This window comes from Lipomyces chichibuensis (assembly GCF_038497645.1).
Source record: "Lipomyces chichibuensis strain CBS 12929 unplaced genomic scaffold V1513scaffold_16, whole genome shotgun sequence".
Lineage (NCBI taxonomy): Eukaryota > Fungi > Ascomycota > Lipomycetes > Lipomycetales > Lipomycetaceae > Lipomyces > Lipomyces chichibuensis.
This window is the reverse complement of record NW_027117468.1, coordinates 266,692-294,557: the sequence shown is the minus strand read 5'-3', so window position 1 is coordinate 294,557 and position 27,866 is coordinate 266,692. Positions and strand designations below refer to the sequence as shown.

Here is a 27,866-nt window from a genome sequence, read left to right as displayed (position 1 = left end):
CTGACAGTGACGTATTGGTACCCCTCCTGGATAGCATTTGTCTGCATCTCATGCTTGAAAGCATCGATATTGGGAAAGAGATCTCCTACTGAAGGTAGCATAAGAACTATTTTAAAAGAGGATATGCTGAGTAGATGGCTATGTAAAGTATTAATGGTGTTTTGGAATTCGCAGGTTAAACTAAGGTGGCATTCCAAGAGGGATTGATGAAGACTATTTATGTACGCGCGTCGCGCTGGATTTTGTGGCATAATAGCTCGGATATCTCTGATATACGAATTTCCGGGCAATATACGGATATCCGGGCTATTAGATTACCGGGATTGAAAGAATATGCAAGGGGTCAGGAGATCTCAGTTAGGTAGTTCTAGAAAGATAAGAGCTATAAGTTACAACAATTATCCGGACGCGTCGATTAAATAAATAAATGAAATTACGCGCTTGCCGATAATTTAGGTTTTTTGGCGGCAGAAAGGGTCCCTAACCCTTCAGCTGGTTCGCCGGGTACGCCGCAATGGCTATTTTTGATATTATGAAAAGTTTGGTGGCCATTTTTGATGTTTGCCCTTTTTGATATTTGCCCAAAAATAAAATGACAACCCTGGGATTCGAACCCAGGCCTCCGAAGAGATGAGAACCTTAATCTCACGCCTTAGACCAACTCGGCCAGATTGCCTCTTGAATGCGAAACTAAATTTTCAGCTCAGAGTCTTTGTCGTTTTCTAGCCACGTGATGATTATGCCGTAAAAATGCAGTCACCTGCGCATTATTAGCGTAAATCGGTTACACCGATACGCACTTAAAGCCGTTTAGAACTAGTTAGAAAATAAACCGTTTAAGTCCAGATATATAATACACCTATTTATACTAATAATATATCTTAAAAACCATGAGTATCAGCTCAAAAATCTGCTATTAATGTTTTCCTTCTGCCGGACCCATATTTAAAGTAGGAGCTTCGCGCATTAGCGATCGTATACATAATACGAGCTAAGTCGGGCTCTCCAAAATAAAAATATACAAGCAAAAGATTTGCAATAATCGTACCGTGCAACGGCACTTATTTTTGAGCTTCTATCGCCTTTCGCGGTGGATATCGATCAGTGTGCTAACGCTGTATCTTTGTTGCCGCTGAAATTTGTGAGATCAGAGAGACGACTTGTTTATAACGAAAAAAGATCCACACTCAATTACTTATTCGAGACGCGCATAATCACATCGAATCCGGATTCAGAAACACCCATTCGAGTAGTCCCACTTCTTAAATTTGGCGGGTAGTTTTGGACCTTTCACGGATCAAATTGACATATAGGAACCATGAATACAGCAGCGGCCACTAACCGTGACACGGCGCCATCTCCATTATTTCGTGTGCAACCAGATGCGTTGCTCCGGCTCAAGAACTTACAGGACCCACCGCGACAAGAAGTCCGACGGCGAGGGAGAGATGACACTAAGCCGGTTGCTGCAGGAACTATCAGGGCATATACCTCTAAGCAGCAGGAATGGAGGGTAGGTTGATTCTTAGATATGATTAGCTGCGTCCGGGCTGACGGAGTTTGCAGGCTTTTTGTGATGAGAAGAAATATGACGACCGGTACCTTGTGTACGAGGATAAGTTAATGGTGTTCTTGATGAATTGCGTTCTTAGTCGAACAGCGAAGCGTCAAAAACGCATTGAGAGCGATGAGTCCTCCGCGATTGAAAACGCGTCGAGGAAGCGCAACGGAATGACGCCGTCTGAACCGTCAAAACTTTCCAAGAATACAGTCAAGGCGTATGTCAGTGCTATTGTCAATCTATACGAAGAACAACGAGCGAGCGGCATAAATTTACACACGCACCCTCGTGGCGAGACGCTAAAGGCATTACTGGATTCGCTAGCGGAGAATGAAGAGCCTGAACATCGACGCCGGAAATCGGAAAAATCCACTACACCCCCGGCCCAACGTCAACTTGATATCCACCAAATGCCACCAGGTCTCGACCATGTTGATGACATTGTGGATAGCCGAAATTACGAGATGGCTCGGGTACTTGACCATTCCACCGCACCAGATCACGAAGTACTGCTAGGTTCACCAATTCCGAATGATATCGCAGTACAACCAGCAACAGACCCACAGTTAATTTCTGAGATTCCAAAATTACCTCCCAAGAAACGACCATCAAAAAGAAAAAGCACGCTCTCGACATCAAGAGATTATCTGCACCAAGTCGCTCCTGAACTATATGAGCAAATGTCGAGCTTAATGCGCTCTGTGCAATCGCTAGAAATGTCATTAACGAGTACGATTCGTGAGCAGGCGTTACAAATATCACAGTTGAAACATCAAATTGAGATTTTGACCACAACCGCAGGCAGAGATTCTGGCAACCATGTCATTGGCCATCCTTCTAATGGGGCATCTGACGTGGATGCCTTCGCTCACATACATCATACGGGCCAATACGGAACACCTACATCTCGGACAAATGCGTTCCGATAAGTTCAAACAAACAATATTACGGTCTACGGTGTTACGTGCTTATTTGGATTGGATATCGGAGCCTACAGTCCTGCCTTTCTTTCTTAAATTATTTGCTGTATTGGTTGGTAGGTGTTCTTCTTGTATTTTAGGGATAGTGTTTCTAATATTGTTGTACAAAAATAATCGGCGCACTGATTTGCACCTCAATTTGGCTTGGAATCGTTAAGCAACACAAAAAACAAATAGCAGAAAATAAATGCGAACCCTAACCATCTCTATAAAACTTCTTGAATATTAAATGGAGTAGTAGGTTCGTATTGAAAATCGCCATGTCGTCAAATAATTTTAGATACTGTTGATTATTATATCTTTTTCAAGCGTTAGCACATTACCCACATTACTGACAGATAATATTAACGTACTGCTTGTCCAGGAGCTCATCCAATGTAAGCTCCACGCTACCCGCTGGCAGCGCTATTGAACCCTGTGAGGCCTCAACAAAGAATATGCCAACCTGATCTGACGATATCGTGAAGTTTATCTTGTCATACTGCTTATCGCTGAAACCAAGTTCAGTAAGCACACTCTTCTCAAACAGTTTAGATGCAGAGTACTTGAATGATCCGAATTTGGGCACACGCCCCGTCTTCTGCAACTCTCGCATATGGAAATACTGCTTTGTAAATGGCAAAATGACTTTGCGTTTTCTAATAAAAACCTTAGAACCCTCTACTTGTCACAAACTCGTAACCACATCAGCGTACCCTTTCTTGGCCTGCAACGTTGACATTGCCTGTTCTATATAATCATTATAGCTTCGAAGCTGCGTCCTTAAATACTGTTCTTTTTCTGCCAAGTGGCCAAGAGTCTGCGTCACACTTTCAAGTTCCTTCTGCCTACGAACACGTCGATTTCTCTTCGTTCGGATGTCAGTCGCAATGGAATTGAGCAAATCCTGGAAATAATTTTTTCGTGTGATTTTACCGAGAGTTTCAAGCTCAATGACTTTCTCAAGTGCGATAACCTTGAGATCTCGGTACGATAACCTAGAGGCGGTCAGTAAAAAACGCTCTGTTACAAGATAATACAACTTACCGGCTCAGATCGCCCAATGAATTATCCGAAGAGTAAGATGTTGTACCTGATTTGGATTCACCTTCCTCGGCAAGCAGTGCACTATACTTTCGCTCGTCTTCGTCTGTAACTTGTTTAATCAGAATCTCAAGGAGATTGCTGCCTGTCTGCACGCGAATCACGTAGAGTAGACAACGCTTGGCCTCTACCATAAGTGAGTTGATCTCGGATTCTGGATCTTCGACTCGTATGAATCCAGGATTTAGATCTAGCTTCACCTCTGTTAAACGAGAAATGTTGAGAATTTCGTTCGAGTTGCCAGGAAGAGGTCCCAGCTCCTTCACAGCATCCCTCAAAGGATCGGATTGGTCAGGGGCCTGCAACTCAATTGTTAGATTCACACAGATATACCAAAGCCGTGCTGGAGTTACCATAAACTCTAGATACTTGATCAAAATCGAATGCAGAAAATGGATATCCGTCATCTTCAGGTACAAACTCGGCCTTTTAGTAGCAGTCAAGTCGTCGAACTCGTCGAGATCAAAATTAATTTCTGGATCGGGGACTTGTATTACTGCATAAAGTATCAGAAATGAGCCATAAACTGAGAACATCTGCATCACATGGGTATGGCATACTTTCGCGAATAGTTTCTCTCATATCCGTAATATATGCCGTAAGATTCACATTAAGCGGCTGCAAAAACACATATTCCTCGGTAAAGAGTTTGCCGGTGGATACTTGCGTAATTATCCTACTCAGCTGACTGAGATTTTTTTTCTGCAATTGAGTAAGAGGATGGTTGTGAATTCCAGCCATGTCAGGAGCAATAATCGCAGCATTTATGTATCGATAATATAAAACATTTCCAATCGCGCTGAGAAGTCTATCTTCTGTTTCTGACGGAAAAGATTTCTGCAATCCAGTAAACAACTCACGACCAAGATATCTGATTCCGTACGGCATACTATCAACATTTTGACTGAGTTTCTTAATAAACTGCACCACAAAACCTCGGAGGCATTGAAGATTCTTAATATAAATTGCCCTTGTCTCCGGATCTCGAATAGCTACATCTACCACAACGTTATGATCTCTTGTGCTGCGTTTGCCAGTCATTAGTTCCTCATTGTTAATTGACGCGTGATAAATCTAGAGAGTCAGCATCTCGCTCAACGTACAACCGTTTTCACTTCTGATGCCATACCGTCAGCGGATCACTTTCCAAGTCCATATCCTCTTCCCTGATAATTGATTTTACTAGAGGTCCTACCAATTCGCATAAATACTGTCTCTCGGTGGTTCCCCTAGGCGACATTAGTAACATCAAATTATTCCAGATTCATCCTCTCTACCTCGTGTATGAAGTCAGCAGACGGGTCCACATATAGTTGCTCTTGACAAATTCTTGTATTGAATCTGTCAGTACAACGGTTTCACAAATAGATTGCGCAATCAGCTTCAGAAGGTAGAATTCCTCCCTCCGATTTTGAGCATATCCGAACAACGACATAATGCAGCTTTCCGCGGACTTCATATCCATTTCAGTTACTCTGATTTCCTTGATTCCAGTGAACAAACGACATAAATATGCCGGTTGAGTTTGCAACACAAAGAACAAGCCTTGGTAAAGTTCAAGACGTCGTCTGGATGTCTTGTTTAATGACTTTAAGTCAAAAGGATCGTTTGTACTGCCTGACCAGCTCTTTGGCATAGTTCGGTGCTGATGCTTGATAACGTCATCTAATGTGATCTTGTTTTTGAGAAGCAAAGCGATCTTGACATCTAGCTGATCAATAAACTGTTCCAGCTGCTCATTTCTGTGTACTTCATCCACAACCTGTTTTCGCAATTTCTCGAACTCTACTTCCTCTTCGAAGTCAAGGTCACTGTCAGTGAGTAGATGTATGAAATTCTTGACTGTCGCTAGAGGAGGATTTTTTCCCGACGTCAACGCCCTGTATGCTTGTGATTGCTGCTTAGCCCGGATAATACTCTGAATCTTAATGACTTGGCTCATATTGTGCTCGAAATGCTTCCTTCGCTCATTATATTTCCTCCGGACCAAAGCTCCTCTAGTCAGTGTCTGAAGCTCCAATACGGAGCGTGTTTCTGCATCTAGATCGCACTCAAATGTTCTATAGTCCACTCGTAACAGTGCACCTCGAATTAACGATTGAAGTTCGACTGTAGCATTTGTATGCTTGCTTAGCCGGCCAATTAGCGCAAAATATTGATCCCGTACCAGACTTCCCCGTATGAGGGACTGCAGAGGTATAACTATAACATCCTCCGTCTCGTCCACGGATCGAAGATCGTAATAATACTGAAACCGGCCACGGACTCCACGAATATGGCTTTGTAGGACGAGAATCTCATCGACACATTCCGATAGGAGATCTTCTTGAGCGTTGACCCGATTCCGCACTAAAGCCCCTCGGCACTCAGATTGCAAAAGTACCAGCTCGTCCAGGGATCCTTGCATATCTGCAATAAGTTTATAGATCTTCCCTCTTGTAAGCATACCTCGGATATACGACTGCATTAGTGGCATCCTTTCACCAAATTCTATGAGGTCAAGGTGATCAGCTGTCATATTCGCACGCAAAAGTGAGCCCCGTATTCTGGCCCTCAGGTCATCAAGGAGAGGGATGGCCAACTGAAATTCAGCTTTAGCTGTATCTGACTTCTTTCGATGTGTCGAACCGCGTATAATACCCTGCAATTCACGAATGGAAAAGATTGTATTATCGTTGTGAAGGTCGATCATTGTCATGTCGAGCCGTCTTCTGAGAAGACAGCCTCGAACACATGCCTGAAGATCTGAGACGTTAGTTTCCATATTAGTGATAGCGGCTGTATCTATATTTTTGCGGGCATTAAATAGAAACCGTCTAGAAAAGCTTTGTAATTTGACAATTGAGCGTTGTTCTCGGTTCAAAAGACAATTTGCTGCTTCGATCTGTTTTCTAACAGCAGTTCCTCTGATTTCAGATTGGACATCGACGAGGTAAATTTGATCTCCAGTCTCATCAAGTTTCCGCGCGAGTCTTTCCTGAACCAAATACCGTCTAATGCATGTTTGCAGCTAGTCTCGTTAGTTACAGTTCTCTTTGCGAAAGCCCCTCGATACTAACAGCCATGGCAAATGCATTTTGTTCTTGTCTTGCAAATAGTCGTCCACAAATATTTCGAGTGCAGCGGCCTCGGATGTGCGTTTGCAGATCTACAATGAATGGTTCCAATCCTGCCAGATCTTCTGAAAGTGACCGCAGGACAGATCGCTTGACTGCGCCGCGAATAGCAGATTGAAGCAATATGATGCTGCCGACTGAGTCGGTGAGCTCGTCGTCAACCCCTATTTCCGTTAACATCTCGCAAAATTCTTTCTTAATACTCCGTCACTCCATATCACGTACTTTCCTCTTCGCTTTCCTGCGAAACGGTGAGCGATGAAATAACTCGTCGAGAATTCGGTATGTCGGAGTCATCAAAGTGTCGAATGACGGCCTTAAAGTTAGGCAAACTAAGCCCAGCAGCATCGAGACCTCGTTGAGTATCGCGAATCTCATCGTCGGTGAATTCCAGTTTCCCTACGAGGTCACCGATTTCTGGCGCTAACCCATTTGATGACAATATGTAACTCAAAGCGTGAATGCAATAGATCACCTTCGGAATGTTCTTCTTGTCGTATAGATCGGTAAATTCAAACCGGAATAGCTAACAGCTTATTAGCAACGGTTGTGTAAGACAGTTGGGCGGGACAGACCTCTGGCATTTCAACTTCATCCAAAAATTTAAAAATTATATGAATATTATTTGAGTGTAACCATTGGAGTCTCGGAGCGCGAAAAATTTTCCTGACTAGATGCGGAGCGAACACCTTGGCTAACTGCGCAAGGATAACGCCGTCTCGCAAAGCTTCTTCAAGCTCAACGACGAGAGGAATGCGTTCGCCGATGCACGCTTCAATCCATCTGAGTGAGTGTTAGACCAATCAATTCATATATATTAACAAACATACTCTTTAGCTTCACCAATGTGACACAGATATTCGTAGGCTTGCAGCGCCTTCCGTTGCTTGTCCATCCAATTTCTGGACATACTAGTTGCTGTCTCCGCGTCTCTTGTCTTTTGAAGACGTATCCGACCTTGCAAGCCTAATAAATAGTTACACTTGTCCTCAATATGCATCCCCATCAACACAACTTACCAGCAACATCTTCGGCTTCTGAGGTCACACCTGGAATAAGATCAGAACCGTCGGTTGCGCTATCCGCTAGATTCCTAAAATGATCGACACTGCTCAACTTCAAGACCGACAAATCATTAATATCTTTTAAGCGACGAAACCCAGTCCTACTAGGACTTGAATTTATATGAGATGACGTTATGGGCGTTAGTGGCCCTGACATCCCGATTATCTGAGGCTGCTAGGATTACGTTACTTAATGAATCAGACTTTGCAAAGCAGAAACATACTCACATAGATGTGAAATGTGAGGCAAATACTGTAATCAGTTAGATTGAGAGTTCGTAAAATTCTGTGCGTAGGAAAGTGTCAAGTCGACGATGTAGTTGTGCAGGCGATAACGACTGCGACGCGAGACTATGTGGATTTCTGTGCAATTGTAAACAATCAACAAACACCAAAACCAATAGCGACCCTAACCCACATAAATGTCGCATCAGATTGTACCCTAACCCGAAGAGTTTCACCTCAATCTCGGTTAATTGACGGTCCTTGAGGCATTGCGCGCACACACATGTCAGCCGGAGAAATGTACCTCTAGTAATTCGCGTGATATATAGCAAATGACATGACATATAGCAAATAATATCATAATAAATAATGAAGGGAGAATGCTTGCTTAATGATTTTTAAGATGCTACTATTGAATCAGTTAGTTATATTTTGTGCCATATTTCGACTCAGACAGATGCAAAATTCTGGGGCGCAAATTGGCTCGACCCGCCGATACGTTGCCTGCACGTCCAGTTCTCATTCTTAATATAATAATAATCATATGAACACTCTGTCGTATCGATGCTCTAAGCAGTCCTCAATAAATCAAAAAGGCGAATTAGGCTGCAGAAAATAAGCGTTTTGGTCAAGACCACGCTAGTACTGAATAGGATTAGCATGGAACTCAAGATGATTGTCACCATGAGCATCGGTTTTAAGTCTCTGACGCTTCAATGGCGTGCGGCACTCAAAAACTCGAACTCCCAACCGCAAAAATTTTTTGGCGGCGAGCAGAATACCAGTTGTGTCGTCGCCCTCCTAAAGTTTCCTTTCCTTCTTTTCTTTTACTTGGTAAAGTCCCTCACTTTATCCCGCTCCTAAGTTCTTATTGTTATCGGACGTAGGTCGTTTGCGACGTCTACATCCTCTACAACGTTTCTACGATTTGATAACATGGTTTCTGTCGACAAGTCGCATCTCTACGAGGACTACCGCACCGCCTTAAACGCACTCCAGCAGTATAAGGAGCGCGATGGTCTGGACGTTAGTTCGCTCATGAACTCCAAGCTTCATGGTGGATTGACGTACAACGATTTCCTTCTACTTCCTGGAAAGATTTGTATGTTGTGCCCTGAGTCTTTCGGCGTCGATGTTCGCTTGCTGACCCGAATCAAAGATTTTCCCTCTAGCGAGGTTGTCCTTGAGACGAAGATCACGAAGAAGATCACCTTGAAGACTCCATTTGTCTCTTCCCCTATGGACACTGTCACCGAGACAGATATGGCTATCTACATGGCTGTATGTATTTCGTGCATTTTGACTTGTCAATGTCCTCGTTCAAATGGCTAAGCGGTTGCAGCTTCTTGGAGGAGTTGGTATCATCCACCACAACTGCTCTGCTGATGAGCAGGCTGAGATGGTTCGCAAGGTCAAGAAGTACGAGAATGGCTTCATTTCTGATCCGGTAGTCCTTTCCCCGGCCAACACTATTTCCGAGGTCAAGGCTTTGAAGGAGAAGCTTGGTTTCGCCGGCTTCCCCGTCACTGGTGTGTGTTATTTTCTGATTCTATATCTCTAGACGCACATATGATGTTTCAACTCTTTAAATAACTTTCGTTCTACCGTATTAGACTGTAGCCGGTCATGGGGAGATCTGTTTGTTGCTGATGTCACATCAATGAAATATAAGTTGAGTCAAGAAATGTATCACATGTACTGACCTCATCATTTATAGAAAACGGAAAAGTTCCCGGAAAGCTTCTTGGTATTGTTACATCTCGAGATATTCAATTCTTGGATCAGGACGACCTATTGGTCGCCGAAGTTATGACCACCGATCTCGTCACTGGACCCGAAGGTATTGATTTGCCTCACGCTAACGAGCTCCTTCGCCGATCTAAGAAGGGCAAGCTTCCTATTGTTGACAAGGACAGCAATCTCACTGCGCTCTTGTCTCGCACTGATCTGAAGAAGAATCTTCACTATCCTTTAGCTAGCAAGCTCCCCGATTCGAAGCAATTGCTCTGCGGCGCTGCTCTTGGTACCCGACCTGACGACAAGGAAAGATTGCGAAAGCTCGCAGCTGCAGGTCTCGATATTGCTGTCTTGGACTCTAGCCAGGGTAATTCTATTTATCAGATCGAGATGATCAAATGGATCAAGGAGGAGTTTCCTTGCCTCGAGGTCATTGCCGGCAATGTAGTCACACGCGAGCAGGCTGCAAGCTTGATCGCTGCTGGTGCCGATGGTCTCAGAATCGGTATGGGCAGCGGCAGTATCTGCATTACTCAGGAGGTTATGGCCGTCGGTCGTCCACAAGGTACTGCGGTCCGCGCTGTCTCTGAGTTCGCTGCTCGATTCGGTGTCCCGACTATCGCCGATGGTGGTATCCAGAACGTCGGCCACATGACCAAGGCTCTTGCCCTCGGTGCTTCCGCTGTCATGATGGGTGGCCTGTTGGCCGGTACCAGCGAGTCTCCTGGTCAGTATTTCTACAGAGATGGTCAGCGATTGAAGGCGTACAGAGGTATGGGCTCGCTGGATGCTATGGAGAAGCAGTCCACCAACGACAATGCTGCCACCGCTCGTTACTTCTCCGAAGGTGACAAGGTCCTTGTTGCTCAGGGTGTCAGTGGTAGTGTCATCGACAGAGGTTCCATCACCAAGTTCGTCCCGTACTTGATTGCTGGTCTTCAGCATGGTCTTCAGGATATTGGAATGCACAGCTTGACTGAGCTACATCAGAATGTTGACAACGGCGATGTGAGATTTGAATTGAGAACGGCGTCGGCGCAGGTTGAGGGTGGTGTTCATGGCTTGTATTCTTATGAAAAGAGATTGTATAACTGAAGAAGTGGTTAGTCAAAAAAGTAAAAAATTGCACTTAGGGACGTGGTTAATGTTTTCTGTATTTTTTTTTTTCATTTCTGTCATATCAGGTAGCTTTTATTTAATGGGAGTCATAAATGGTTATGGGCTTGAGCTAGAAGCACAGTGCTTTGTCTATATTTGGGTGCAATATACAGTTATAGGTCCTTGCGTTGGGGTTCATTTAAGTAGATTCTCAATACTGCAATGGAAAGACATCGGTTAACAGCCTCTACCACAAATGCTGAGGGTAAGAGCTTGGAACATAATACGCATCCATAGCTCCACAACTCTATGATTTTGTCGAATATTAAAACTAATTTAACACTTATTTTCAAATTTTTATTATTCCATAAACATAAAACGATGACTTTTCCGCTTATAATACACACAGCGCCTATGCATCATACTATATTTATTCGTCGTCCTGGCCACCTGCGAAAACCTCACCAGCAATTCGATCCAAATCTCGCTGACCGGTCTCGGAGATTTTCCGGCCATTCTTTCCTTCCTCCAAAACACCGATCTTTCCCAAGGCCTGAAGAACCTTTCTGTTGATGGAGCCTGAGGCGTCACGGTGGTGCGAAGGTCTATAAACTTGTCAGCACCCCCTGGAACAAACCAGTATCCATGCTCATCTAGTTACTGACCTAGAGCCGCGATTGATAGTGCCGCCATACAACTTGTTCAATTTGCCAGTACCAACGGACTTGCGGAGGTAGATGTGTCGGGCAACGGAAGCGGCGCGCTGTCGGACTATTAGCCTCATGATACGCGATAATATTGCCTTCTCTCACAACATACCATGTAGAACCACTTGTCAGAGTCCTGAGGAGGAAGCCTATTAAATACCGAGTTAGATCCCAACTATCCTATTTTTGTCTAAACATAGGGCTCCATACTCATTGCCAGAACTAGTCTTGACCAACTCAACATAACCAGGGACCTCCAGCTTGCCTATTTTCCAATCCATTAGAATTCAACCATTCCGAAATGTACTGCTTCTATGCTGAATCTCGTAAACTGCATACCCTGACGCTGGAGAAACTGGGCGTAGGCGACAATGAACTCCTGGGCGGGAACGTCTCTATAATCCAGCATTAGTCATGTGAGAGTCCACCAAATAACAAAATAAGTCATTGGAACAATAACATACCTAACGGAAACACCAGGCATGATTATAGATATTAATGTCGTGATGTTGGTGGACACAGAACTTATGGATCAGAAGGCGACACCCGGTTACCGATTTCTGCCATTCACTAATTTCGGGGGAGACTCTCATCGTCTGTGGTGTGCCGTGAGGATGTTAGGGCTGTTTCGCAAAAGCAGTCACAAGCCAGTTTGTCACTTAGGGCAAGCGATTTCATGAAAAATTCAGGCGCCAAACGGCACACGTGCGAGGAACACAACAGAAGTAACCCTAAACCGTCGCGAACGATCACACGAGTTGTGAAGATACCCTGGAATCGAGTTTCGTTGTATGGATAATTGAGAGTACACTAAGATCTGTAGTTCATAAATTCCAGTAAACTCTTAAGTCGCTGCTCAATACTACAGGGCATTTTTACGACATGATTCAAGCAGGATAACTGGCCCACACATTGACATTACGACTGGCTAGATGCAGAATGGATGGACCGGAATAACGACGTGGTCTCCTTTTGAATTAATTGGGTGACTTCCCGTAGCGCTCAAATTCCCAAACTCGCAAATTAGAATCACAGAATCATAAATTCGTAAATTTGGTGTTTCCCGCAGCAACTCAAATGTCAAAAACCCAGATTCTCAGATTTGTGAATCTGGTCGTCAATTCCAAATCTGGTCAAAAATCAGTCCATTATGTAAGCACAAAAATTTACGAATCTGCGGGTCTGGTCGCGACAAGTTCCCTACGGGAAGTCACAATAAATAAGTGATACACGGCGCCATGACTGGTGCAACTTGTGCTAAGCCGCAACTGGCCAACAGGAACGTTCCTGACTGTCGTAGATGTCGCAAGAGCAGCACCTATGACCGCGATGGGAGCAAAGCATGACAAGAAGGCTATACCATACAAAATATTTGGCACAGATGATTTTCTGTTATTGATACGCGTCACTATAGTGTAATCGCAATACATTCTTCTTTCAAATGGAAATATAATAGCATTTTCTTGATAGTTGATCTGGCGATATTTCCCCACGCATTTTCGAAGGTCACAGAATTAGAGTTTGACAAACGCTGACCCATTCGCCCAAGTTCGTCACGTTAGACTGAACGTCGCCTGTGGCCTCGTCATCGCCGATTCCTAAGTCATCGTAGCGTACGTTCATTGATCTTGCACAATCGTCGCACCAACACCACAATCAACTCGCATTTACAATGGCTGCATCCGATCCAGTTCCTTCGTACACTACAGCTCCGCCTTCCTATCATACCACTGATGTTCCAAGCAGGGGATCTCCAAGTGCTCCTCTCCTTGAACCCCATGGGTCGCCATCCCGGGCAGACGCTGCTCGCGGTGCTCCCGACAGCGATCTTCCAGATGATTTCAAGTATTCAACTTCAGTAGCTGCTTGCTCTATTTCTATACGCAATGCTTTTGTTCGAAAGGTTTACACAATCCTCACCTTGCAGCTCCTCTCTACCGGAGGCCTGTCCGTCCTTTTCATGTTTAACCGGGCCATCAGATATTGGGTTGACACCCACCCTTCGATGATGTGGCTGTCGCTCATCGGATCTATCGTTCTTTTGTTGCTCACGTTCTGGAAACGAAAGAGTTATCCGGTAAATCTTTTCTTTTTGGGTGGATTCACCCTTTTGGAAGGTTATTCGGTGGCAACCATTACGACATTCTACAATACACGGATAGTGGTGGAAGCGCTCTTGATCACGCTCTTGGTCTTTGTCGGACTGACAGTGTTCGCGATGCAAACTAAATACGATTTTATCGGCTGGATGCCTTACCTCGGCGCTGCCCTTTGGGTTCTCATCGGTTTCGGGTTCATTGCCATATTTTTCCCGTACAACAGCACTAGTGAGCTCTTGTTCGGTGGTCTAGGCGCTCTTGTTTTTTCCGGCTATGTCCTTATCGATACTCAGTTGATCATGAAGCACTTTCATCCTGAAGAGGAAATCGCCGCCAGCGTCACTTTGTATCTTGACTTCATCAACTTGTTCTTGTACATCCTCAGAATCTTGAATGCTGCGCAGAACAACCGGAACTAGATGCATATTTGACTGCCTACTGCGCTGGGGATGATACTGGGCGTGAATTAAAGAACTTTTTTTGCAATTCGTGACAAGGATCTAATAAAATCTATATTCAATTAGTAACACTTCTTGGGCATTGACGAACGTTAATGAGATCGAGCGCGCGATATTTTTTAGATTATTTTACGTTGTTTCGGTATATTCAGGAGTGAGGTATATTATTTGATGATGAAAGGATGGTATAACATTTTTAGGTTTTAAGTTGAGAATAATGGAGTTTTCGTTCGTTTATTCGGATAATTTTAATAACAATTTATTTCATTGACCGCATTATATATGGGAGAGCAGTAATAGCTGGCTTCTAAAGTTGCCCCACTGATGACTGCTAGATCAATCGTCAATAATCTGTATATTCGATCTACGTTTCGTATGATACAATCCATATCTAGGACACTGTGGAGTACATATGGTGTCCGCCGATTGATTAGCCCAGGCGGCATGACGTTCTACAGGACAATAAATTGTTGTCTTTGGCAAACCGCAACGGGAGTCCAGCAAAAGGGGTCTAGCATCTAAATTGGTTGCTTGTGACATAGGTAAAAAAAAAAAAAAGGCATTCGAAAAATACGACTATTGGAGACTTGGAGTCTTTGAATACATTGTCTACCCAAGTTTGACTTCGCGTCAAAGACTTCACTATTTTTACAATAATGACCGTATCTTTACAATAATGAATGTCGGAAACTAAACTTAAGCGTCGTTCTATTATCACTTGCCGCCATCACAGCCCATCCGCGTCGCGGATGAGATGGCGGTTGCTGGATACTAGGCAGCCATCACGCGAGATCTTATTTTTTTCATCACGTTTGTCATATTATCATTGGATTGACAATCTATGTCATGCAAGTTCCGCTCGATTGCACTGTCTGGAGGCTATTCCGCGTTAGGTCTGCTATTCGCTGCCATCTCAACTGAACTTTTACTTTAACCGAGCGTAGTCATATCAGGACAACAATAATAATTATTTTATTTGACATCCACTGTTTGAAAGAACAAATCAAAATCAATCGTTAAAAAAAAAATATAGAATATTGAGAGCGGTGAGGTTCGAACTCACGCCTCTTTCGAGACCAGCAATTCAAGTCCAACTATAGTTGGTAAACCTGAAGCGGGCGCCTTGGACCACTCGGCCACACTCCCATTACACACTAATAATCACAAAATCGGAGTAAACTACCCTGAGACAGGTTAGGGTTACTATATGAGAGTGTAGTTCATCACGATCACCGCGTTACACAAAGACAATCGAATTTCCAACTCTCCATTCTTCTTAGTCCAAGCTTGCGCTTTGCAGACTTCTTGGGGTTGTGCTGGGATAAAGTAATAAATGTAATGCCCTTGGTAAGGGGCGTGGTCTGTCTTGGTTTGCGTTAGAGTTATTGCCTGTTAATTCGTGAGTTAATGTTCTTTTTTGTCATCTTGTTTTGTGCCAGACGATCGTAAAAAAAGGTAGTAATTGACTTGCAATCATAAAGTAACACCAGCTATTGCTATTTAGCCGTGCTTTGTAAATAGCGTGACAAGCGCGTGTCTCGTGGCCAATGAGATTCAAGTGTCCCCAGTCGGCCGGCGTTGTGGGGAAAAACGCGGGGAAGCAACGCTTCCTAGGCCGTCGATCCCATGATGCGGACTCAGTCAGTTACACGAACACCACGGCTGCCTAGAAGCCAGCTCCTGCGCCTCTTATTATTTGATCTAGGTGATACCCAGCTTGCAGGTTGAGAATATGTCCAATACTTGTTCTTGCTAGTCATGTCATTCAGGTTTCTTGGTACCATATTAATCCTTTTATCTCGTCTTTCTGATCGTCACTCGTCATCTTGAATTGGCTATTGTTTATTAGTACTGCATACTTGATCACCGGCATCTACAGGACATATCACTACATAGATCTTACTATTGACTTGTCCTTACTAGCAGCGGCGACTTTCACGATTCGTCATGTCTTCTGATCCTTACCAACCGACATCAGTCCTCCATGGCGCATGCGAAGTATCGCGTCCAAAGTTTTATCTAGGCAATGATGTCATCGAGATTGAGCAACCATGTACTCAGTCCTCAGTGCATGTTTACCATTCGCTTATCGACCGAGATCCAGTCGTCGTAACAGATCGCTCTACGCAATGCCGTCGAGCATCCTGGCATGCATTGAAAGACGAATCTTTAGAAGATGATGACATAGTGGATGCAGACAGTGACTTGGGCCATTACCAACCTACCGTTGTTGTTAAGTCGTACTCAGCGACAGCTATTCTGGAGACGCCAAATCCTGCTCTATTTGGTACTGCAGCACTTCTTTCAGTAACGTCTCCGCAGAAGAAACAGCAAGCAGTGTCGGCACATATAGAAGATATATCTGATATTATGCTTGCGTTCGCAAATCCAGGAGATACAGAAAGGATAGACAAGGAATCTTCGTTTTGCTGGAGAAACGAAGTTCGCAAATGCATTACGAGAAGGAAACTGCGAGAGTCTCTAGACAGATTGGTCAGCGAGCAGTTCGGCACTAATAAGTCTTGACTATTTATTACTGAATGCCAAGTATATGACTGATTGACGATTGGTGGCATCAGATAATCAAAGGCAGATTTTCGTTTCCATGGGGTTTATATTCATATTTGATTTAATTCAAGTTTCGGTTTATTGAATTGGCTTCTGGAGTTCAAGGTTATTTCCATATCAATGGCGCTAGGTGTGTTACTTGCTTTTTCTTACATGGCTATTAGGTCTTAGTTGTGTTACGTTGATATTGCGCCGTACGCAATTACTTTGCTGCGTATCGATTGGAAGTGGAAGCTTCTTATACGTTTATGTTAAAAGTAGATACTACGATGATCCCAAGCCCTAAATTTTATTCTTTTTCTAATTATGGCTATGATACAAAACCTATACAAGCCGCAAAATAGGAACCAAACTTTTTGTTAATGTTCAGCAAGATCTTAATATCACTTAACACCGATATTATCCAACCTTATCCTTCGAATTACTCCCCACATCAATCGCTTAACGGCCACCACGCCCACGACTGGGGAAACCTCCCCGCGCACCACCCCGACCTCCACCAAAGCCACCACGACCTCCACCAAAACCACCACGACCTCCAGATCCACCGCCCCGTGTAAAACCACCACGACCGCCTCTGGCACTTCCTCTCGATGGGCCACCTCGGCCGCCACGGCTACGGGCGGCAACAGGACCACCGCGACCGCCCCTAGCCCTTGGTTGCTTTGGACCTGGTGGGCCCTTAGGTTTAGGGAGAAATCTATGCAAATTAGCGGCTGTCCTTCTTTACCCAATATTGTTTCTTACCGTTCCAAAGGTAGCAATTTATCGGGTCCAATGTAAAATTTATCACCGGGCTTGAACGATGTGGCCACAATTCCCTCCTGTGGTTTTATAGTGAAAAACACCTCATTAATAGGTCCAAGGATTTCGTCAACCTTGCCGATCACGGTCTTGTTCTCTAAATATATAGGCGCATTGAAGTAGGGAACCTTGGTATTAACAGACAGGCACATAATTTCTCCCTCGCATGCATGCATAAACGTTCCCATTTCTGATTTGAAATAATGTAAGCACAGAGCTACTTCACCAACTGCCAAGTTTCAAAGAACAGTTTTAACATACCTAATACTGAGTCTGGCGGCCCAGTTGGAAGCGGTGGCCCTGTCCTGCCTCCTGAATTAAACATCTGTTAGCACCGACATACTCTTACAGTATAACACACAAAAGAATAAAAGAGACATGAACCCGACTTGAGCCAATGTATACACCCGCGCCCAGTCGTTATTGTGACGAAGTCTCGCTCTTTAAAAAATTCTTACCTCTATATCCACCGCGACCACCTCCACCTCCACGTCCTCTACTCATTCTCAAATGTAGAATATTCAATCAATACAAAAAAAGGATCTACAGTGATCCTTATCTTCAATTTTTCGTAGATCTTCTTGTCCGATCTAAAATGCCGGCAGAGTTTTTAGTGTGCTGGAAGTTGAGTCTTTGGAGTTAATTTTTCTTCGGCGACTGTTAACGTCGATTGAGTTAATCATTTAAGCCCTAACCCAAACGCAAATTTCCCTTACGATGGTTACAGCAGGTCGGAACTTCAAATATTATAGATTCGAGGCCGGTGCTAATATCATTTGATCAAAAGATCCCCCAGACTCCACGTTCAAGCCTATATGATGGCGGCGACAAGCTCCCCCACGGTTGCGGAGATCTACGGCTCCAACTTCTTTGACCTCGCTGCTGCGACTTGGTCATCGGATCAAGCACAGCCAGTCGAAGGCTCTGACGCTGTTGTTTCAGGATTATTCGTTCAGCTGGAGAAGGAAGGATTTAATGGACACAGTCTATTGATTCTGGATTATCTACTGTATCTGGAAAAGTGAGTTGGTTTAGGATCATCTGTTGTTATTTGGACTGACGATGGTGGCTAATGAAATATGATCCTCCAGGTTCCTTTGGCCAAGCTGGACATACGACGCTAAAGATGACCATACCATATTAGTGGCAATTGCTGCGGTAGTGAAGCAGCGGGACAATACGCTGGATTGGAATCTATTCGCCAAGGACGATGAACTATTTAGTAATTTCTTCCAACGAGTGCTCACTATCTCGTCAACGGACTCTACTCCGTTACAAACGCGCACATATCTAATATCCTTTATCGAAGCTGCATTTCAATCCCTTGACTCTTCATTGATTCGCCATGAGTGTGCACCGTTGGTGTCCATATCGATTTGGAACTCCCTGCATTCCACGTCAACGCGCGAGGCTCTTCTCAGTAACAGTACAGGACTGAAAAAGTCGTGGCGCGTGGCAACGAAGAAGTTTGACAAGGCAGATGACGTCCAAAAGGTTCGATTACGTCTCGAGCGAAGATGGCTCTATTCCGTTGTACTGGATTTACTGCGGCTCATATATGTCCCAGGGAATGATTCAAATGCGCCAGTCATTGCCTACACCGAGCGTGTATTGGAACTGTTGATTGATATCATCTCGCAGCTTCCGACTCGAAGATTCTCTAATACGTTGTTGAAGGACCTAAATTTATGTGTTGCAATCAAATTATCACCAGCATATAAGAATGAGAAGAACATCCTCTTACGGCAACTTCACGAGATTTTGGATCAGTATCTGAATTTTCCAATCGATGATCTTACCGGAGTGTTTGTTTCCAAGGAAGAGCTTCAGACACAAAACTCGAAGCAAGTACTCCGATTTCAAAAGATTGCGTTAGATCATTTCAAAGAGAAATTACTCGTTTTGGCACTGGCAAATTACGGATCAGTTAGCAAGCGCGAAGACTTGCTCGAGAGTTTAGAGTCTCTGACAGATGACGAGCTGAGAAGCTTATGCGAACATATGGGTGTGGCGACAGAGTATTCTGTGCCTGGAATTGCGACTGATAGGCAGTTCAAGATTGAACTTCTTGCGTATAAGTTTGTGAGACGGCCGAGTTTGGAAGAGAAGTGCGAAGCACTCCATTCACTGCCCACAGAAGTGAGTATAATGCTTTTCCCATTAACATCCCAACGTCTGTAGCTAACAAATGCCTAGAAATCACTGTCCAGTAATATTCTGCAACAGACCTCGAACTTTGACGCACTTAAGCCGCTCCCCATACCTCGATTTAACCTTCAATATCTATCAACCAGTGATTTCCTTTACCGAGCTTTTGAACTTTATCGTCTGGAGTCTTTCTTCGAAATTAAATGTGACATAGAGTCAATAATTGAACGGCTCAAGCTTCATTCCTCGTCTCGGGAGCTCAAGCTGGCCGGCTTTAGTCGTATGGCACAGAGAATCTCGAGACCGGCAATTTTAGAGACCGCACCTGCAAGGGTTGGAGAGTCACATCCAGCATTTGTTCGTGCTGAGTTGTATTTGGAGCTAGACAGAGTAAACGAGGATATTCAGAAAGAATGGGAAGCCCTGAGGCCAGGAGAAGTTGTCTTTCTGGTGGCGTTACAAGCGCCAAATACTAATGCAACGAACGAATTGGAGAAGATTGGTGTTGAATGCATTCGGGCTGCTGAAGTTGCAGGCATTTACGATCACAATAACAATCCGGTTCATGTGCCAGGAGGTGCGCAGCTGCGCAACAGCCAGAAACCTCTTTACGGCAGGTTAGCTCGGCGGCGCAGATTACATGTGATGATCGATCCAGTTACATATTCTCGCGACACTGAAAAAGTGTATGATAGTATCAACTTCGTCTTCCGCCGTCGCGTGCGCGAGAACAATTTCAAGTCGATTTTGGACAGTGTGAAGGATTTAACGCAGACCGATATTGCGCTTCCAGATTGGCTCGTGGATGTGTTCCTGGGATATGGAGATCCTGCTTCTGCGTCGTACGATAATTTGCCGAATAGGCCTGAAACGATCGATTTAAACGATACATTCATTAACTGGGGGCACTTGGTCTCGAGCTTCGAGAAGGAAGTGGTCTCAGCGGAAGGGACTTTAGAAACTGCACTTCCGCCATACGTACTAAGAGAAACGACTAAGATTGTTCCGTCCGAAGTACCGAAGAAGACCAGGGGCCGCAAGAAGAAGGTCGAAGAAAAGCCAGCCGAAACGAAAGAAGTACAGGTCATAGAAGTATCTACGTATCATGTTCCCAACATGGGACCGTATTTTGTGGACTCACGAAAAAGGAATATGATTCCATACACACCAGCGCAGGTCAAGGCCATATATTCCGGGACCAGCCCTGGTCTGACTGTCATAGTTGGGCCTCCCGGTACGGGGAAGACTGACGTTGCAACACAGATCATTAGCAATATCTATCACAACAACCCGAAACAGCGGACACTTGTTGTCACTCACAGTAATCAGGCATTAAACAGATTATTTGAGAAGATTATTGCGCTCGATATAGACGAGAGACATCTGCTACGACTGGGACACGGAGAGGACGATCTACGGACAGATACGTCGTATTCGAGATACGGACGAGTGGATAATGTGCTCGATCGACGCGAGGCTTTGCTCAAAGAAGTGACACGACTATCGGATTCCGTTGGTGGACAGGGTCCTCATGGAGAGTCGTGTGAAGCGGCTGGTTATTTTTACAAGGTGTTTGTAGTTCCGACGTGGCAGAAGTTCAAGTCCAAGGACTACTTTGCAGATGTGTCGTCATTGAGCCGAGAATTCCCGTTCCAGGCTTACTTTGCCAATGCACCGCAACCTCTCTTCAATCCACAAATCCATTCCTTGGAAGAGGCGATGGAGATTGCAGATGGATGCTTCCGACATTTAGAAAAAATTTTTACGGAATTAGACGATATTCGGCCGTTCGAGCTTTTACGAACGGCGAAGGATAGGGCCAATTATTTGTTAACTCGAGAGGCCAGGATAATTGCGTTGACGTCGACGCATGCTGCAATGCGAGTAAGTAGTTTCTTATCTGTAGAAAGCGGTTTCAAATCTAACTTTTTCAGCGCCGTGAGATTGTCTCGCTTGGATTCCGCTATGAGAACGTGATTGTCGAGGAGGCTGCCCAGTTAACAGAAGTCGACAGTTTTATTCCACTTGCACTTCAGTCTAGCGCATCTGGAGAGAATGCTCTTGAGCGTGTCGTCCTAATCGGCGATCACTTTCAGAATGCGCCAATCATTCAGAACCCAGCATTCCGATATTACGCCAATATGGAGCAGAGTCTCTTCTCGCGACTACTTCGTCTTAATGTTCCTAGCATCACCCTTGACGCTCAAGGTCGTGCTCGTCCTGAGATTGCGGAGTTGTATAGTTGGAGATACCAATCAGCTGGTAAAGATGGCCTCACTAACTTGCCGATCTGCTACGAGAATGAGGAATACAGGTTTGCGAACGCTGGTTTTAAGCACGTGTTCCAATTTATCAATGTGGACGGTTACAACGGCTTTGGCGAAACAGAGCCTTCCCCTCATTTCATTCAAAATTTGGGTGAAGCGGAGTACGCCGTTGCAATTTACATGTACATGCGTCTGCTTGGGTATCCCGCAGATAAGATTAGTATTCTGACTCCGTACGCAGGCCAGAAAGTCCTAGTTCAAAACATAGTTGCCGAGCGGTGCAAACGGAATCCAATATTCGGACTGCCAGCGACGGTTGCTACTGTGGATCAATACCAAGGTGAACAGAATGACTACATAATTCTGTCGCTGGTGAGAACAAAACGAGTAGGATATCTACGTGACATTCGGAGGTTGACAGTCGCGATGTCCAGAGCGAGATTAGGGTTGTACGTACTTGGTCGTAGGTATCTTCTCGAGTCTAGCCTCGATATCAAGCCCTTCCTGGAGAAGTTTGATACAAATCGAAGTGAAGGAGACAAGCTCGAATTATCGATTGGTGAGATGTTCCCATCAGGCCGAGCTAGCGGCGAGATTGACGAGTCCAAAGTTGTAGTTATGGAAGGTGTGGAGCATCTGGGCAAGTTTGTGTACGAAATGACGACCAGAAAAGTGGAGAAGATGCGCGAAGAGGGTTCATTGCCTGCTCCGGCTACTTTATCTCAGATCGCGGCGGCAGATCAAGCAGAAGAGGAAGATGTAGAAGATTTGGATATGGAGAACGAGGAAGAGGAAGAGGACATTGAGGATGACATGGATGACATGGATGAAGAAGAATAGCGCACAAGATTGTGCCATATGTGTAAAGTGTAATAATATGTACAATAGAGACTGTAACTATAGAGACTGTAACGTGTATTTGGCCTTTTGTTCAGATCTTGCGAGGCTTACGTGCAGGACTTCCGCAGGACTGACAAGCTGATTGTGTTCAGCGTCGCGCCGCACAAGTCGCCTTTCTTCGTAGACTTTTCGAATGTTTATAGCAGATAATCTAGGAGCATAAGAAATGCCAAAATGCCCTTGCAGGTGAATATAAGGGGTCCACCTAATTCGGATTTTGTACTCGGATATCCGGGTATAGATGCCACGTGGGTAAGGCCTCTCTCCTATGTAGTATATCACTACTATGACGCTGACTTCACAAGCCCCGCATAGCCGGAGTCGTCGAGATAAGGTCAGAGACTGCCGGCCAACCATTCAAGCTCAAATCTCTCAAACTGCAATTATACCGCACGGAAGAGATACAGTATACAAGTACACTGCGAACACAGAGGATCGAGCAGTCGTATTTGGTCGGCCAAGAACTAGCACTTTTCGAAGCACCACCGACAGTGCAAAACCAATTTTACGCCGCCGACTTGCCATTTGTGTATTCGTTGCCGCTCTCTAGAGAGTTTCCATTACCAGCCAGTATGCAGATTGCGAAGCAGGCGAAAATTACGTATAGATTAGATGCGCAGCTTAAAGAATCTGAAAACCAGACCAAATATGAGACCGCTGCGTACTGCCCCATCACGATAGTGCGATACGACAACATTCGAGTTTTCCAACAATATTTGCAAGGTAATTCGCTTATAAAAGAGTCGGATGATAAAGTGGTCTACGTTACACTACAGGTAGATTACACCTCATTTGGCCCAGGAGATATAATTCGTGTCGTCGCCGGTATAACTCCAAATCCCGATTGGACGCATAGGTCCAGCAAGGTCAAGCTACAACAGATCACAGTTAAACTGGAGGAGGAATTGAGGTTTAATACCACAAGTGATGGTACTATATCGAAAATGACTACAGTGCGAAGTCATAAGGTGCCCCTGGACAGTGCTAAGGTGGGCCCCCATGGTCAGTATCATGAGATCACGTTCTCTGTGCCGACCTCGGATCGATCTGCGAGGGATAGCTCCTACATTCCTAGCAGCGATGATGGAATTCCGAATTCGACCATCTCATCCTTTTCGACGGCATCTTCACTGCTCGTTGTAAATTATTACATATCATTGGCTGTCAAGATGTCCGGATGCAAGGACGTTGAGGTACGCATGCCAGTAACGATTACGCCGTTCAATAAGGACATATGCGCATCACTCACGGGGCCTATTAACAGTGGAATCGAAACCGCAAGGACAGTCACGGTACACAAACCTCAAGGTACCTTTATTTTGGCCAACGATCGCTCCGCGCTTCAGTCACTGGGATTCCTGAAGTTGAGCAACGGATATCAGCGAATCCAAATCGAATAGAAAATCATGTGATAGCAGATTATAAGTACATATACGATTGCGGTGTGATATTGACGGGGAAATTGTATCTATTAGGGTCTGGTTTGGCATCGGTTTGGTAGGAGTTTGACTTGGAAGCATTTTGATAATTAAAATTAGTAGATAAATGTATTTTAATGACACTATCTCAAAGTTGACTATACGCTATGAATGGCATAATGTTCATCCATAAAAACACGAAGGCTAGTCCTTAGCATCTATATTACAAATACCATAAACATATCACAGTGGGACACCCAAACTTCCTAATACATGGACAGCATGAACTAAAATATTCGAACGAGATAGTTCAATCTATCTCCAAGTACCAGCAACTTGCTCACCAGCTCCCATAGCTACAAATTCCATAGCCGTCTCACCACCACTTCTGAATTCACATCGTTCTAGCACGCCTGCGAAACATTCCCAAGGGTCCCTACCTCCACCCCAGACCAGAACTTCATTTTTGAACTGCTCACCGGCTTCACGTGAAATCGCACCTCCTTCCTTGCCGGAGTGGAATACTCTATCCCACACTAAGGACGCAATCGCTCTATCTAATAAATACGCATAGTAAACGGCGCCATAGCCGACTAAATGACCAAACATACCCTGCCACTTCGTGTCTTGGACAACAGGGAAGAGGGAATATTGATGCTCAACGGCGCAGTAGATTGCGGATGAATCAATCCCACCTGAAGAAATGGACGACGGAGTAATAGAATGCAGAGCGTGATCTAATAACGACATTTCAATCTGAGTGTAAGTGTCATTGTATCTAAACGCTGCGCGCTGAGCCAAGCTCGCTTCGATTAACTGCGGAGGTACCGGTTTGTCAGTTTCATAATGACGCGCGAATAGGGCAAGTACGTCGGGGTTCGACGCAAAATGTTCCATTAGAACCGAAGGCAGTTCGACAAAATCCGTTGCACATCTGGTACCAGAGATATTATGCATGGCCGTCCGTCCCAGCATGGAATGCATTGCATGGCCCATCTCATGAAACAGGGTCTCCACCTCACCAAACGACAGTAGCGTAGGACCGTGCTCGTTCTTGGACACGAAGTCGCACACTAGGCCTATTGTTGGAACTTGATATACTAGACCTCCCGTGACCAGCGTGGGTATATCTCTATTCCCGGGGTCAAGTCCGTCGTGAAACTCGTCACTAAATATTTCGCGCGAGCACCGAATTGTATAATGCGCTGGCGAACGCGGCTTTCCGTGACGCGCAAATAAATCACAGTACATGACACCCACTCGCTGCTCACCAAATGTACTCCCGTTATCAGACATTACGTCTAACTTGCGAACGTCTTCGTGCCAGATTTCCCCAGGCGCAGTCTCCCGAGGAACGAATCTGATGCCATACAGCCTTGTAAACAATCGAGACAGTCCTTGCATGACTATGCCGAGAGAGAAGTACGAGTTCAAAAAACCGTATGATTTAACCCTTGGTTTAGTCAAATCCGTATATTGAGACATATAGTAATCTCGATCCCATGCATTAAACTCGTCCTTGCCCGAATCAGATTTTTTCTTCAGGATCTTCAGCAAATCGATTTCTTGTTGCGCACCAGGACGTGTCTTGAATGCCAAATGATCGAGGAAATTCTTGACAGCTTCTGGTGTTCTAGCCATTTTGTCGGCCAATTGATATTGCGCGTAGGAACTTGATCCCATCATATTAGCGAGACGCATACGCGCCGTGAGCAGGTTTTCTAAAGTCTCCACTTGTCTTGCATTTGAGCGCCGTCCTTCAATGTATAGTTGTTTTCGAACTTCTGAGGACTTCACGCTCAAGGCAGCCATACGAGCTATCGGTCCAGTTGTCGGCATTGTCACCTTCTGGACCGCTGCTAGAGCATCTTTGGACGGTCCATCTGATCTTCGCCGTGCAAAAGATGGTGACCGCTTAAGATACTGGAAAACCGACGAATCGTTCTTAGCTGCCGTTGCACGTCGTAGCTCAGAGACGGCCATTGGGTCAAGACCATATAAATCTTTTATATCAATTTCTACACTATTGCGCTCGGGAGCGATGCCAGTCATGAAGTCTCTGGACAAGGACGATATATCATGTTGCAGACTCATCACCTCATCTCGCACGGTCTTGTCCAGCCCGGCTCCTGATTTCTCAAAATCGTATAACAGTAATTGTGCAACGATATTCTCCTCCTTGGACAACGACGATGCGACAGACGGCGTATCCATTACTCGTCTCAAAACATCGTAGAGTCCACTGCTCGAGTTTAATTCGATCATGTAGCTCATCATATAGCTATGCGCGTATTCCGCAGCTGCAATGTATTCCGGATCAGGATGCACCGTGCGTATAAATTCTGCGAGATCGATCACACGACATAGCATGTCCGACAGCCGATCGAAGAGACGTATTGCACCTCGAAGGCTCTGTTCCGTAGAGCCTTTTAGAGACAATATCCTGTTCGTGACTTTCCGTGCTGAAATGAGAGTATCGTTCGCAAACTGGACAAGGCTTTCGGCCGATTGCAGCTTGGAATTCATAAGCAAGCCAGGTGATCCTGCAGTCGCACCACTCGGACTCAAAATCTCATGAGCGGATATAGGCGTGTCGAATACGGTGCGAAGAATCTTATCATCCGCTTCGACTGATCCGCCTATTACTGTGGGAAATTCCGACAGCTGGGAGGTTGGATCGAGACGTCGTGATCTCGATTCGTGTGTAGTGCTTGTAACCGTCCGTACCTCCCTTCTACCCAGAAGGTGAATACTGTGTAAGGGACATGAACGACTTATAAAATGAATTGGACTATTAATTCGCTTGTTTGCTAGTCGCGAGACCAGGCGACAGTTTACCATTGGATCTACACATCGGTTAGCAAAGATCGGACTGCAATCCCACAGTAGAAACTCGTACTAATAGAAAAAAGCACAATGATTCTCACTAAACGTAACTCAAGTCGCGACGGAAAGCCAGATCCTTTTCTGTACCGCTATAACAAAAGTAGAGCCCACAGTATGTATGTCTAGATCGATACCAAACAGGGTCGATGACAAACGCCGATGACAGTTGAGTTATTATCAAGATAACTAGATTGCCCAACTTATGTTTAGAGAGTATACTTAAGCTATTCGCGACAATAAATGACCTGGTGTCCTAATAATTTGTTCTGCTTCACCTCGGAGTCGGAACCTCGGAGAGTCCGCGGCTGAAGTCTGACCTGGGCCAATCAGCGCTGACCCGGAGTTTACGTGGACCTCCAATTTCTTGGAGCTAATTGGAAAGTTATCGCCAAAATGCACCTAGACACGTCCATTTATTTATATATAGATATTGCATTATAGATCAGTCAATCTACTCTACCATATGTCCGCTATATAGTATATAATGCCCGTTCCGAAATGTAGAAACCCATATGCCCCGCCTAACACAAACTTCACAGCATTTTTCAAAACCAATACCTCTAGCAGTAACAAAAACACAAAACTTAGTGTAGCTCTACCAAACACAAAATGGCAATAATAAATCACAAATATGCCGTCGCGTTCCTTCAAATATTCACCAGAATTATTGTTTTACTTAAAATATTATAACATAAGCACGTCATGCGTAATTTTCATATATAATATGAAATGATTGTATTAGTTCGT

At 44.7% G+C, this 27,866-nt stretch overlaps 9 protein-coding genes and 2 non-coding genes across 11 annotated transcripts; 5 read left to right on the top strand and 6 right to left on the bottom strand.

Annotated features, from left to right (window-relative positions):
• Positions 1-593: 593 nt before the first annotated feature.
• On the bottom strand, positions 594-676 carry V1513DRAFT_t55. The gene has a single exon. It is a non-coding gene; the product is annotated as a tRNA-Leu (tRNA).
• Positions 677-947: 271 nt separating this feature from the next.
• On the top strand, positions 948-2,679 carry V1513DRAFT_445186 (uncharacterized protein). The gene is made up of 2 exons (XM_066898076.1): positions 948-1,513; positions 1,567-2,679. Exons 1-2 carry the CDS (start codon positions 1,319-1,321, stop codon positions 2,488-2,490), a joined length of 1,119 nt encoding a protein of 372 aa, XP_066753561.1. The 5' UTR covers positions 948-1,318; the 3' UTR covers positions 2,491-2,679.
• V1513DRAFT_445181 (uncharacterized protein) lies at positions 2,600-8,173 on the bottom strand. The gene is made up of 13 exons (XM_066898075.1): positions 7,760-8,173; positions 7,571-7,706; positions 7,316-7,523; positions 6,966-7,266; positions 6,684-6,904; positions 4,902-6,634; positions 4,754-4,853; positions 4,185-4,698; positions 3,978-4,120; positions 3,568-3,923; positions 3,237-3,518; positions 2,895-3,179; positions 2,600-2,840 (listed from the first exon to the last, which is right to left on the bottom strand). Exons 1-13 carry the CDS (start codon positions 7,959-7,961, stop codon positions 2,738-2,740), a joined length of 4,584 nt encoding a protein of 1,527 aa, XP_066753560.1. The 5' UTR covers positions 7,962-8,173; the 3' UTR covers positions 2,600-2,737.
• A 612-nt stretch (positions 8,174-8,785) lies between these two features.
• V1513DRAFT_415085 (IMP dehydrogenase/GMP reductase) lies at positions 8,786-11,206 on the top strand. Its single transcript, XM_066895804.1, has 4 exons — positions 8,786-9,131; positions 9,189-9,310; positions 9,372-9,558; positions 9,747-11,206. Exons 1-4 carry the CDS (start codon positions 8,966-8,968, stop codon positions 10,859-10,861), a joined length of 1,590 nt encoding a protein of 529 aa, XP_066753559.1. The 5' UTR covers positions 8,786-8,965; the 3' UTR covers positions 10,862-11,206.
• Positions 11,207-11,294: 88 nt separating this feature from the next.
• On the bottom strand, positions 11,295-12,055 carry V1513DRAFT_431689 (40S ribosomal protein eS19; the record flags this gene model as incomplete). The annotated part of the gene is made up of 6 exons (XM_066896386.1): positions 11,295-11,469; positions 11,530-11,627; positions 11,684-11,720; positions 11,782-11,836; positions 11,911-11,966; positions 12,036-12,055. The coding sequence occupies 6 exons, from the start codon at positions 12,053-12,055 to the stop codon at positions 11,295-11,297; spliced, it is 441 nt and encodes a 146-aa protein (XP_066753558.1).
• Positions 12,056-13,093: 1,038 nt separating this feature from the next.
• Positions 13,094-14,408, top strand: V1513DRAFT_445168 (inhibitor of apoptosis-promoting Bax1-domain-containing protein). The gene has a single exon (XM_066898074.1). It carries the CDS (start codon positions 13,244-13,246, stop codon positions 14,087-14,089), a length of 846 nt encoding a protein of 281 aa, XP_066753557.1. The 5' UTR covers positions 13,094-13,243; the 3' UTR covers positions 14,090-14,408.
• A 758-nt stretch (positions 14,409-15,166) lies between these two features.
• V1513DRAFT_t54 lies at positions 15,167-15,274 on the bottom strand. The gene has a single exon. It is a non-coding gene; the product is annotated as a tRNA-Leu (tRNA).
• Positions 15,275-16,929: 1,655 nt separating this feature from the next.
• Positions 16,930-18,189, bottom strand: V1513DRAFT_445163 (Gar1-domain-containing protein). Its single transcript, XM_066898073.1, has 3 exons — positions 17,762-18,189; positions 17,444-17,690; positions 16,930-17,396 (listed from the first exon to the last, which is right to left on the bottom strand). The coding sequence occupies exons 1-3, from the start codon at positions 17,823-17,825 to the stop codon at positions 17,138-17,140; spliced, it is 570 nt and encodes a 189-aa protein (XP_066753556.1). The 5' UTR covers positions 17,826-18,189; the 3' UTR covers positions 16,930-17,137.
• A 64-nt stretch (positions 18,190-18,253) lies between these two features.
• Positions 18,254-22,839, top strand: V1513DRAFT_415074 (P-loop containing nucleoside triphosphate hydrolase protein). The gene is made up of 4 exons (XM_066895803.1): positions 18,254-18,521; positions 18,592-19,639; positions 19,697-21,532; positions 21,583-22,839. Exons 1-4 carry the CDS (start codon positions 18,316-18,318, stop codon positions 22,753-22,755), a joined length of 4,263 nt encoding a protein of 1,420 aa, XP_066753555.1. The 5' UTR covers positions 18,254-18,315; the 3' UTR covers positions 22,756-22,839.
• Positions 22,840-24,398, top strand: V1513DRAFT_445157 (uncharacterized protein). The gene is made up of 2 exons (XM_066898072.1): positions 22,840-23,067; positions 23,121-24,398. Exons 1-2 carry the CDS (start codon positions 22,990-22,992, stop codon positions 24,213-24,215), a joined length of 1,173 nt encoding a protein of 390 aa, XP_066753554.1. The 5' UTR covers positions 22,840-22,989; the 3' UTR covers positions 24,216-24,398.
• V1513DRAFT_415069 (uncharacterized protein) lies at positions 24,359-27,390 on the bottom strand. The gene is made up of 2 exons (XM_066895802.1): positions 27,133-27,390; positions 24,359-27,079 (listed from the first exon to the last, which is right to left on the bottom strand). Exon 2 carries the CDS (start codon positions 27,072-27,074, stop codon positions 24,549-24,551), a length of 2,526 nt encoding a protein of 841 aa, XP_066753553.1. The 5' UTR covers positions 27,075-27,079; positions 27,133-27,390; the 3' UTR covers positions 24,359-24,548.
• Between the last annotated feature and the right edge of the window lie 476 nt (positions 27,391-27,866).